This window comes from Tamandua tetradactyla, chromosome 7 (genome assembly GCF_023851605.1).
Source record: "Tamandua tetradactyla isolate mTamTet1 chromosome 7, mTamTet1.pri, whole genome shotgun sequence".
NCBI lineage: Eukaryota > Metazoa > Chordata > Mammalia > Pilosa > Myrmecophagidae > Tamandua > Tamandua tetradactyla.
In genome coordinates this window covers 166,299,923-166,312,586 of record NC_135333.1, presented here as the reverse complement: position 1 = coordinate 166,312,586, position 12,664 = coordinate 166,299,923, and the positions used below count along the sequence as shown (strand labels likewise).

The 12,664-nt window shown below is 51.9% G+C and overlaps 1 protein-coding gene across 2 annotated transcripts in view; it reads right to left on the bottom strand.

The window, feature by feature from the left end:
• Nucleotides 1-12,664, bottom strand: part of ELK3 (ETS transcription factor ELK3) — a 68,064-nt gene that overhangs the window by 29,865 nt on the left and 25,535 nt on the right. For both annotated transcript variants that reach the window (XM_077111711.1, XM_077111713.1), the window contains exon 2: nt 9,261-9,469. In XM_077111711.1, the coding sequence (XP_076967826.1) occupies nt 9,261-9,467 (207 nt within the window). In that variant the 5' untranslated portion in view covers nt 9,468-9,469. The remainder of the gene's footprint in view (nt 1-9,260; nt 9,470-12,664) is intronic.

Sequence of the window (12,664 nt, the reverse complement as noted above, 5' to 3'; positions counted from 1 at the left end):
TCGGTGATCGGCAAAGACACCAGCACACCCCCCACTGATCGATTCGGCCCACCGTCTCACACAGGCGTGGCTCATGGGGCCCAAAACTATTACCATAGGAACATCCAAGATCATTGATCACAAATCACCACAGCAGATACGATAATAGTGTAAAACACTGAAATACTGCAAGAGTTTTACTGACATGAGACCCAGAGATGTGAAGTGAGCACATGCTGTTAGAGAAATTGTGCCTAGACTCACTTGATCAGGGTTGCCACAAACCTGTGTCAGAAACACAGTATCTGTGAAGCACAATAAAGCGAAGTGCAATTAAACAGGGTGTGCCTGTACACGGACCCCGTGGTTCTGTTTCCCTGGAGGACCCCGACTTTGACCCAACAACCTGAGCTGGTTCTAAGTGGGCCAGCCTCCCCATCTCCCAGCCCCCTGCCCTGTGTAAAGCCATCTCTGTTCAGGGGTGGGAAAGCAATTGTTCTGGGTTGAAGCTGTCCTGTACCCCAGAAAAGCCTACATGTTTTAATCCACCCTTGTGGGTGCAGACCTGTTGTGGGTGCAGACCTGTTGTGGGTGCAGACCTGTTGTGGGTGCAGACCTGTTGTTGATGGGACCTTTTGCTTACTCAGGTCGTTTCCACGGAGATGTGACCCCACCCACTCAAGGTGGATCTCAACCCCCTTGCTGGAGTTCTTTATGAGAGGAGAAAAGGCACAGACATTTGGAGAGAGCCACGGAAACCAGAACCCAGGAGAAAAATGCACACAGAAGCTCAGAGACATCTTGGAGAGAAGAACCAGCAGCTGCCACCATGTGACAGAGGAGCCCCAAATGCCAGCAGCCTTTTCCTCAGAGAGGTATTTTCCTCTTGATGCCTTAATTTGGACATTTTCATGACCTTAGGACTGTAAACCTAATAAACTTCCATTAAAAAAGCCAACCCAATCCAGGCATATTTCATTGCAGCAGCTTCAGCAAACTGAAATAGAATGGATGGTGACCCCGCGGCTGGCAGCCCGCACTCCTCGCTGTTGCTTGTTGTCCCAGGCTTGTTGTTCCCCGACTGATGTCCCAGCCAGCTGAGGTCCGTACTGCTGGCTGCCTAAAGCTTAAATTCGGGGAGCACACAATCACACTCGCACACCCACTCACACCCCATTTCAAACATCCACGAATAACATGCTGTTGACGAATGGCTCTAACTCTCAGTCTGACTTGGCTGACCCCACCAACTCCCAGAGGGCGACCTCCTGGCATCTGTGATGAGATTTCTTTATTCTCCGGCGCTGGACAGCCTGACACTGGAGGGCTCCTCACACTTGCCGCCTCGAGTTGGAAAAATGCCTGCGGAGTCTGGGGGACACAGGCAGCGAGAAGTCCTGTCCCGCTGGCCTGGCTGAGCAGCGCGGGACGGTCACAGAATTTATCCCCCCTCCTCCCGGGCCCGCTCTGCATCTCACCACGCTGGGAGGCCAGCTCCCCTCTGGCTCTCTTTCAACCCGTAAGGGTGATTTTTATCCAAAGGCCTCAGAAGTGTTCCCAAAATAAAATGGACCACTAACTCTCAGGTACAATTCTTGCCCCACTCCTTGGGCTGGGAGGGGCGGGGCGCACAGCGACCTTCCCCTCCACCTCCAGCGTGCGGGACACGGAGTGGGGTGGCAGCAGCACAGGGCGGTGTGTCCTCGTCCTGGTTCTGCCATCAATTGTCTTGAAAAGTTACCTCATCTCTTGGGTCCTCAGTTTCCTTGCCTGCCCAAGGAGGGGTTTCCCAAATTAGAAAACAGTCAGTAAATAAAAAAAGGCCTGGCACAGCTGCTGGCTGCAAAACAAATGCTCAATAAATGTTCGCTTCTCCTCCTTACACTCTAGGCTGGGGTGGGAGCTGAGAGCGACCGTGGGCGTGCAGGCAGGAGGTCAGGAGGTGGAGGAGAGGCGGAAGGGAGGAGCTGCTGGGGGCGGTGGACGGTGGGTGGTCAAGGTGAATGCTCCGTCTCTTCCTCCTGCAGCGCGGAGCCCGGGAGCAGGCGCGATCCTGCTGGCAAAGCTGCGCGAGCCGTGGGCCCGCCACAGCCTGGCATCCACGGAACTGGCAGGGCTGCGGGCGCTCTGGCAGCTGCGCCACGAGTGAAGCAGCATCCTCATCAGCACCGACTCCGGGCACTCCCACGACTCTGAGCTCATCCTTGTTTCCTAGCAACTGCCCTATTTGGGGGAACACAGCCTGCCACAGGGAAGCTGGCCTGGAAGCCTGTGTGTGCTGGGCAGCGTCCCCAGTCAACTCGCAGCCGCTGAGCCTCGCTCCCCTCCAGGGGTGATGGGACCAGAAGGGAAGACCTGCACAAGGCAGCTCGGGCACGCCCCCGGTCCCCAGGCAGCCTCCAGGACCAGAGGCCTGCAGAGAAGGAAAGCCCAGTTGCCATCTGTTGTAGCACAAACCATCTGAGGAGCTGATGTGGCACAGAGGGGAGAAAAAGGCATGCAACAAAACACACCAGGCGTCATCACTCAGACCTGGGGCCTGGCACACAGGACGCCTGGAGGCATAAAACACCCTGAATGGAGCCCAACGCAGATGGGTCTTCTATGGAATTCTGCAACCAACAAAGGTGTTCTAGAAAGTTCCGGGATATGAATGCTTGCTGGACCTTTGTTCTTGCTCCACTCTGACAATACACTGTTTTATCTTTGCAAAATTTATTTTGGAGAGTTAAAGAATTCCACCAGAGCCAGGCTTCTTGGCACAGGCAGCTGATCTCAGGCATGTATTATTAAGACCAACATTTTCTTGTCATGATTGCACACTGCATTTAAAGTGAATTATCCAATTAGGTTGTGAAGGTGATACCTTCTCCCTCCAGGAATATGCTGCCGAAGCTCTGCCTTGATTTCTGCCCTAAGCCCTCGCCAGTTAAGTCAAGGTTGTGGGGTGCGCTGTGAGGCTAAGCCAGCACACTGCTGTGCCCATGGTAGCACTCTGCAGCACTGCGCCATTTCCATCTCTTGACGAGAAGGGAGCTGGCAAAGCCTTCACCTCCTCCTGGGATGAACATTCACTGCCAACGACAACAAGGACAAAAGCTGTCGGATGGAAAAGGACCAGGGACGGCATGAGTTTCCAGGTCTCTCTCTGCAGGAGCCTAGAGAGTCCACGGCTTTGGCTTCCTATGTGCAGAGGACAGATGCCCAGCTTATTACCCGAACGCCAGACTCCATCAGGTTCCCTCCCCACCTCAGGCGGCTCCAGAGGGTAGAGGCACAGACGCCAAAAGCGTGACAGGGCCAGCTCATCCAGCAGCCAGAAATGGAGTCCTTGCAACTGGATGAAAGAGATCAGGTAAGGTCGGCATGTAAAATGATCAACGCCATAAAGCAGACTAAGAGGAGAAGATGTTTATTCCTAAAATGCAAATCTGACCATGGCACTGTCTTGCTTACAGCCTTTTACCAGCTCTCCACTGCCCTCTCCATCTCTTTGGCACAGTACCCGAGGCCACATGCTCCACGCACCCACCAATGCGGGGTGGTGGAGAGAGAGGTCTCTTCAGTACCCCTGCCCCTGGGGCAATAATCATCACTATTATTTATCACTCACACCCCCGTCCTCAGTTCTCTCTCATGCTCTAGATTAACACTCTCCGCGGCCCACCCATGTGCGTGACAGTCTAACTCTTCCCCACAGCCCTTTCTCTGCAAATGCTTCCCTTTCTTGGTAAATGGCTTCCCAGCTCATCTCAGCCTGGTGAGCGTGTTCATCCCTAAAGGCCCAGTTCGGGAATCCTGTCCTCTGGAGACCAGCTCTCAACCCGGACTTGCCAACCCCTCCCCAGAAGGTCCAGTCTCGTGGTGGGGCCAGCGCTGGATGCCGAGTCCTAGACTGGTCCTCCCTGTCCACATCCCCAACAGCTGCTGGGATTCTCAGCAAGTGGGGTCAGGGCCTCGGAGGAACGGTTCACTAACTGAAGCAATGGCAGACATGGAAGAAAGCGGCCAGCCCGAGTAGAGAGGGGTATATAACATTGTAGGGGGGACCCCAGAACTTATTCAAGAAGTGCCTTGGCGCCTGGATGCCCGCAGCTCTTCATGCCACTCAGACCCCGGGTGGGGGGGGACCGTGGCCACAGCTGTCAGCGCCCCCGAGAGCCCAGCGCAGTGTCCCCCTGCCCTGCACCACCCTAAGATGAAAGATTTTAAAAGCTAAGTCTGTCTGATCTGGTGACGGAGTGAAAGAGATGGCTAAACCTGTTAATAAATAAAATCTCTGAAAGAAATAAAGACAACCTTTACTATATACCTTCTAGAAGATTCAGTTTAAGCCCAAGGGGGGGAGAAAAAACTTACCCAAAAATTCAAATCATTCTACACTATATTAACAACTTACTTCTTAGGGTTTAAACTGAGACTGAGGAACCTGTTTAGGGGGTGACTCCGAGACCCCTAAACATCCTGCTTGGGTCTCTAGCTGGCTCTGGTTTCTACGAGCCAGGGGCTCAGGGACAGGTGTCACCCAATACCTGCCGCTAAGGGGCCTTTAGTCCATGTCTGGCGACTGAAGCCTGCAGTGCAGCCTCCCGGACTGGGGGGTCACTCCCCCCTCGGAACCCTAACTGGGTTTGCCCAACGACTTCTGCAAAACATCAAGTAGGAGAAATAGATTCCCGGCAGCCTCATCTGCAAAACCCTGATACCCTACAGCCTTCTTTTGGGCTTGCAAAACGGGTCACCTCACCCACGGCAGGGCTTGGCATGGCGGGTCACCCTGGCATCCTGGGGGAGGGGGGGGATGCAGGTTTCATGCCTGTCACTGCATCTAGCTGCTGAGCCTGTCGTGGGCACAGCTTCCCTTTAGGGGATTTTCTGACTCAAATCTTTATCTCCAAGGCTCTTCCCTTATGTGTAATTTTGAAAATCTAAATGAACGTGCAGTAGTGTCTCAAATATATGTCCAAAAATCAAAGACAGTGCCTTTTAATTCTAAGTTTTAGCACCTATATAATGTCAACTTCCGTTATCTAAGTGACTTGCATGTGGGTACTAGATGCTTCGTTATTTTATCCGTTTGCTCATTCATTTCACATTTACTGAGCAACGGATCTGTGCCATGCCCTGTGCACAGCACCAGGACACCAAAAGCAGTTAAGCCAGAAGATAGCAAAGAGTTTTGTGCAGAAGACAGCTGTATATAAACACACGGTTACAATGCCATGCGGTAAGTTTTATAAATACAACAAAAATAACAACAACAAACAAGCACTTAGTGTGTATTTACCAGGTGTCTGATATTGTGCTAAGCATCTTAATACATCATCTCATTTAAAGTTCATGGCATCCTCTGAGGGAAGGTGCTATTACCCTCACTTTCTCGTGGGTGAACCGAGATGCAGAGCCTGAGTAGTAGCTGGGCTCTACTCTCAAAGGCTAGAGCCCACGCTTCAAAGCCCATGCGGCCCCCAAAAGGAGCACAGGGAAGATGGAGACTCTTTCCAGCTGGGGGCCGCACAGCTTGGATTCAGAAGGGTCAAGGAGGAGCCCATTAAATATTAAAATATGTTAGTAGTTAACATTTTGGAACTCTTTAAATACATGTGAAAAGCGCTGACATGCCTAGATCTGGTCCCCTCTGCCTGCAAGCACGTGAAGGATGCACGTTTTCAATTTTCTTCTCTGCACTTGTCTAAATTAAGATCTGCCCTGATTTGTAGTCTGTGTCACGCCTGCTGTGGCCGGGGCACTGTTCTGAGGCCTGCACGGGGTGAGCTGGGTTAACCCACCAGCACCCCACGGTGCAGACCCCACCAATACGCCCGTTTTATGGGCAAGGTCACCGAGACCAGAGATTGGGCGTGCAGCACACCATCTGCCTCCACAGCGCAGGCAAGGACACCTCGGCTACTCTAAGCCAAAAAAATAAAAGCTTTTTTTTTGGCGGGGGGGGGGGACAATCATTAACGTGCCTCCATCCCAAAGTGACACCAATAGCCCCAACACAATTTCCCTCCGATGCCTACCGCAAAGTTTTGCACACACTTCTCACTTTTTTTCTCTATGCCCATTTTTAATATTCTGGGATGGGCTAAAAACAGAACATATAAGGATAATGAGATCCTCGTGTTTATCTACAAAGGCAGGAACATTTCCCTATTAGGACAAACCAAGGCGTGTGTGCCCTCAGCAAGAGCGAAGAGAAGCTAGTCAGCAAGGGACAGAAAAGATCACAGGAAGCAAGAACCTGGTAGCTCGCGCCAGCCAGCTGTTAAGGACTTAACTAATTCATGCCACTAGCAGGGCCGGCTCTGGAGGGGCCTTAGCAGGAGGGGCTGGGGGCAGGGAGAGGGGCGGGGCGGGGAGGGGTAAGGGAGGGGGAGGGGCGGGAAGGAGTAAGGGAAGGGGATGGGGAGGGATAAAGGAGAGGGAGGGGCAGGAAAGGGCGGGAAGGGGGATGGGCGGGGAAGGGGCAGGGAGGGATAAAGGAGGCAGGGTGCTGGAAGGCAGTGGGGGTCAGGCTGAGCCGTGGCAATGGGCCCACCAGGCCCGGGGCTTCGTGCTCACAAACAACCCCCCTCAAGTTTTTCTCTCAGAGGTCGAGGCATATAAAATTGCCCTTTTGGTGGATCAAAAATGGTCAGATGCTGGGTGTTTCATATAGCTCGACTTAACCAGTCTCAGAGTCACACGGGCACAGTGAAAATGTTCCTCATAAGCTATGAAGGGCAGTGTGATTTCTGCATCCCTCTTCGGACACCTCTCCTCCCCGCTCCCTTCTCCCTCCCTCTTTTCCCCTCCCCCCAACACTCCCCTCTCTTTACCCTCCTCTGCCCCCCTCCTCCCTTTTTCTGTCTTCTTTCCATTTTAAAATGTATTGGGCATCTCACGATCACTCTTACTCATCATTTGGGCACACTTCATAAGAAAGATCCAGGCTGCCGAGCGTGCATCATACGCACACGCGCGTGTGTGTGTGTGTGGTGTGTGTCATGTGCGCTGTGTGAGCTGAAATGGGAGCTCAAGAGCAGCTCCCTCTGGAGGATGACACACCTGCAGCTGCGGGGGAAGACTGTGCACGCAGCTGGGCTGCAGGAGGCCGCCACCACCCTTTCCTGCTCAGGTGCAGCTCCCGGTCCCATGGGCTGACCCCACTCGGCCCCAGAGGGTGAGGAAGGAGCAGGTGTGGCCAGCAGGGCCCCTGGATCCCTGGCCCTGCACCCAACTCAATGCATAGCGCTCGCCAAGATTTTTCAACACTGAAGTCCTGGGTAATAAACAACACTTCCTTTCTTTGGAATAGTCTTTGTGCTGCCTGGACCGCGGACCCTCAAAGGCAAAGGAAATGAACGGGCCAGGAGGGAGGCTAGAAACTTGCACGGAGAGCTGGATTCAAATCCTGCCTCTAGCACGTGCTGGCTGCGCGAGCTTGGGCAGGTTTCTTAATCGAAGCCTTTATACCCTCCTTGTCAAGTGTAGCTGAGGAGAGCAGCACTGTCTTATGGGGTTGCTGTAAAGCTTAAAGGAGCTGGGAGAAGGAAATCCTCAGCACAGAGAGGACAAAAACATTCCTACTGTCTAACGGCTACAAGAGGGCTTTCTCCAGGGACCTAAAGAACCTGCCCAGGGAGCCCAGGCAGCAAAAGCTTGGCCAGTCTTCTGGGGAGTCACTTCCAGCCTGTGATTTCCCTTCAGGGGAAATTATTTGCCCCTGAGCCCAGGCCATGGGAAGGTACAGACAGGAAAGCAGCAGGACTTCTTTTCTTTGACACCTTGAATTAAAACAACGAAATTATTATTATTACTATTATTTTAGTCTCAAAGCTGAGCTTTTAGGCAACCTGCCAGCAGGCGAGACAACTGTTTTCCTTCCAGGGCCCCATTCTCACTGTGTAACTTAGAACTTGGTGAAAAATGCAAAACAATAAAGCATCTGGAGGCTTTCAGACAGTGCAATTTGTAAGAAGTGCAGGATTAATTAATTGCTACATTAAAAGGAAAGCACCCAATGCAAGGTGTTAATTATAGGGTGGTATATGGGAATCCTGTATTTTATGCATGATTGTTCTATAACCCAACAACTTCTCTAATTTAAAAAAAAAAGAAAAACACCTTTAGCATTTCAAGGACATAATCGTATTCAGTATGGTCACATAAAGGAACACTTTATAATTAGTGATGTCTCTACTTCCTGAAATATGTAATGCTTATGTCCTGAATTCCTAAGAGGCTGGCAGACAGCGAGAACTAAAGACACACCAGGCCCTAATGTTTAAATCTGGTTTTAATTCATCTTTCAGCATGAGCAATAAAGCCTGAACAAAAGCTTACCATCATTTGGCTCTTTATGTCTGCGAGGCTAAATATTTAGCAACACTTGGTTCAAACAGAAACGGTCAGTAATTCCAGGCCCCTTTACTGGTTGTCCCTAAATAGCAATAATTTGGCCCTAGCAGGCATATTAACTGCTTGCCCAGAAATGCATTAAAACTCATCCCAACTTCTCCTGGGTTTGGCAAGTATATCTAATCGCCACTTCAACAAACCACTCTGTCTGGTTCCTGTGGCTTAAAAACGAAAAACGGTTTTTTCTTCTCATGAGGGAAGTTTCCTAGGAAGTTGCAAACATTCAGCCCATGCACTGTTCGAAGTATGACCGAGTCACAGCTCACCGGGTCTTTGTGACAGTTCAGAGGCACTAGCAGTCCCCATCTGATAAACGAGGCCCCCACTGTCCAATAATCTGCCCAAGTCCCCACCCCCCAGCAGAGGCACATTTGCATGAACTTCAAACGAGTCCACACAAACAGACTTCTAGACTTGGACATCATCTGTCACTCGAGAACTGCACAGGAGGGAGGCCCCAGAACCTCCCTTTACTGCATTTCTATCGGTAGCAAAGCTCTTCAACAACTGCAGTTGAAAACGCAAAGGAGGGCAGGCCATGGTGGCCCAGCGGCAGAGTTCCCGCCTGCCATGCCAGAGACCTGGGTTCGATTCCTGGTACCTGCCCACACACACACACACACACACACACACACACAAACACACACACAAAAATGCAAAGGAAGTAAAATTTCACCCAGAGTAACACCCAATGGGCTTGGGGTGGGGGGGAATCCTTTTACAGCACAGTTTCTCTCAAAAGAATACCAGCACAAGCTGCCTCAGTTTCTTTTTTCTAATTTGAATTCAAACCACCATCTATTCATTTCCATCCAAGCAATCTGAAGCTGCCTCCTACCCCACCCCACCCCACCCCAGGCAGAGTCGGGGTTTACCTTGTCATAGTAGTATCGCAGGGCTCTGCTCAGCTTATCATAGTTCATGTTAGTTTTGTTTTTCCGGAGTCCCCACAGCTTGGCCACCTCTTCGGCCTTGAGGAGCTTGAATTCGCCATCGTTGGAGGTCCAGCAGATCAGGTGCTCGTGCTTCTGGTCCAGCAGCAACTGCAACAGGAACTGCCACAGCGTGATTGCACTCTCCATCCCTGCGCGGAGAGAGGGGCCAGGCCGGGTCAGCAGTGTCGGGCTGACCCCCGCACCCGGGGGGGCTGGAGACCCGCACCCAAGCGCCTCCACCGAGACTCGGCGCTGAGAGCCTCGGAGCACCCCGCCCCCCGCGGGTCCCACCCCTGCCCCAGGTGCTGCTCTCCTCTGGGTGCTTTCTGCTTGCAGAGACACGGGGCAGCCCCGGGACCCTCACACTCACGCCCCTTATCCCCACGCACCACACGCTGGCATGGGGAATAAGGCGACAGAGGGATTCAAGAACTGGCCACGGGTAAAATTTAATCCCATTCGCGCTCCTCCCCACTTAGCACGCGTGTCTCTCTCTGCCCAGCCCCTCAACTTCTTGGTCTTTTCCTTCTCTAGTTATTAGCGGTGAAGTCCTGGACCCCAGTGTTTCATCCCAGGGTGCATTCATACCAGGGTGGGGGGTGGGGATGAAGCTGGGTGTCAGTCAGCATACCTGACCCTTCCTGCTACATAACTGATGGGTTTCCTGGGGAGAGGGTTTGAACTCGCCTCGTGTTCTCAGCACCCTGGTAACCCAGCACCATGCCTGCAGGTAGCGGGTGCTCGGTCAACAGATGTTTATGGAACTGAAGAATGTGGGGTGAACAAACCTTCCCTTTCCCAGTGTTTGTGCTGTTGCAGGTCAAACTTCACTGTCACATGTTCAGAGATGAAAAGCTTTTTTTTCACTATGACAAGAAGGCTTAGAAGCTGTCACTCTTTTTCCTTGGACTCTGGGATGGGCTGTGTTAAGTGCTATTCCTTCTGCCCAAAATGCTGTTCCCTAGTTTTGGAGCCTGGTGAACTCCTACCCATCCACCATAACCCAACTCAAATGGAGCCTTCTCAAGAAAAATCTCCCCTATGCCACCAGACAGTTTCTCAACTTCAGTCATTTGAGGGTTTTCATGGCAGAGGGTGCCATTTATGATTTAAAACAGGGGGAAAAAAGGTGTGTGTTGTACCAATGTTCATTAAATGAGGAAGGGAAAGTGTCCCCGTGGGCCAGTTCAGTCATCTGACACCTGACTGGGTGAGATCCCAGCACCGGGCTGAGGAAGCTGAGACCACCAGAGGGTGGGAAGCTCCCACGTGGCAGGGGCACGTTCCAGGGCCTCGCTGTCCCGCAGGGCCATGTCTGCAGAGCAGAGCCCCCCACCCCATGGCAAGGAAGAAACAATGAAGTCCCAGGGAGCCCTGGGGTGCTGGGAACAAACACGCCAGCAGCAAGAAGGGGGTAGCAAGAAAAAGAAAGGTGCAGGGCTTAGGAGACCTGGAAGCTGCAATAACTGTCTCAGGGAGGGTTGTTTGTATCCATGGATTTTCTCATCTCCACAACTCCTCTCCACCTGCCTTTTATAGGGGCAGCTTTCAAAGATTCTGCCAGTTATTTTTCTCCTTCTCCACCCGGGGGTGTATGTAAAAATATCTAGCCATCCAGTAAGCATTCACTTCCTCACTTCCTTTCCCCCGTTTGGCCAGAAGCAGCCACTGTATTATTCTCCCCTGCAAGGTGGGTTTCTCAGTAAAAGGATAGCTCTCAAAAGCCCCAGGGGGCATTTTATTGAGGGCTCTTTAAAGGAGACCCTTACAGAAATTAATATTCACCACAATGGTCACTCCGCCTGTAGGACACATCTTTTCACCCTGTGTGCATCTCCCGATCAGTGCAAAGCACCGCTGCTGGGACACTCAGCAGCTACAGGCCCCACCTCCTGGCACGATCCACTCTGATTATTTGAGCATGGACCACAAACATTCCTCTCCTCATTGACACGAATAACTGCTAACAGTTGCCTCAAATTCTTTGGGTTTTCTTGACCCAGCATTTCAGACCAGAAGCATTAAAATATCTCTGAACCTCTGAGTGGGCAATCACAGGGACCTGCTCCGCAGGGCAGAGACATGCCACCGGGGCTGGGCATCCGGGTGGGAGGAACTGCTGGGCCTTTGGCTCACGTTCCAGGTAGGAAAGTGGTCAACACCCCCCAATGCCCCCCAGGAACTGACACACACCCCATTGCTCCAAATGGGTCACGAGCACACTGGAAACATGCATCCATGTATCTTACACCAGGTGCTTCCATACACCAGGACCCCTCGGGGCCTCTTGGACCTTCTGGAATCACTTTTCATGAAATGCCAACCCCAGGTGTCAGAGACTGTGTTATCTCTGGGCATATGATCGGACAATTGTCTTGATTCTTCACTCCTTCCCTTAACCAAGTGACAATGCAGCCAGTGCACTAGAGTGGGTGGAATATTTTTTTGCCACCCACGTACATTTTGGCTTGGCCATGTGACGCAATGTGGCCAATGGAGCACTGAGTCAAGGTGACGGCCTGCCAATTCTGAGCCAAGGTCTTAAGAGGTATTGGGTGTTTGCACTGCTCCTCTCCTCCTCCTGTTAATGCACTGAAGCTGCTTCCCTTCCCACCAGGGCCCAGAATGAGGGCCCTGGAGCAGGTCTGAACCTGACCTAAAGTCTGGAGCCAAGTCCCCACAACCTGAGCCTGAATTAAGACCCCTGAAGCAGACCCATGAGTAGGAAAAATAAGTGCTGCCGTTGCAAGCCAATGAATCTGTGAGTGATTTGTTACAAAGCAATACTGCAGCAAAACTGACTATTGCAATACCCAGCATCTTTCTTCCTTCTCTGTGGTGCCAATATCTTTACACTGCAGAGTTTACACTCACTATCATGAGGTATGGCTAGACACGAAAAAGCATCCTACCTGATACTGCAGGACTGGCCTTAACTCGGGACCACAAGCCACAAGTGAGAGCCTTGGGTGTTAGTGACAAGGCCCAATGCAAAGGTGGTGGAATAGAAGAAAAGGGGGAAAGAAAAGAAGGAAAATAAAGGCTGTCCAGCACATAACTCTCTACTGTTCCAAGTCCCAGGTACAGGTGACACAGGACTGGGTCCAAGAACACTTCCTGGACCTTATCATCGTGTCTACAAAGACCTGATGCCCCCCAACACACTTGACAGAAGTCCAAGATACAGGGAGGCCTAAGGCAGCTCGGACCCCACCACCCTCCCTGGCCAGAGGTGTGAGTGGGAATGCAATGGGGGGTGTGGTAAGGAAGCAGGGCCTGGGGGCACAGGCTGGCACCTGCTACTATCCCCATAGCTGCTGTGGCTCCCTCCATTAGAGGGCACT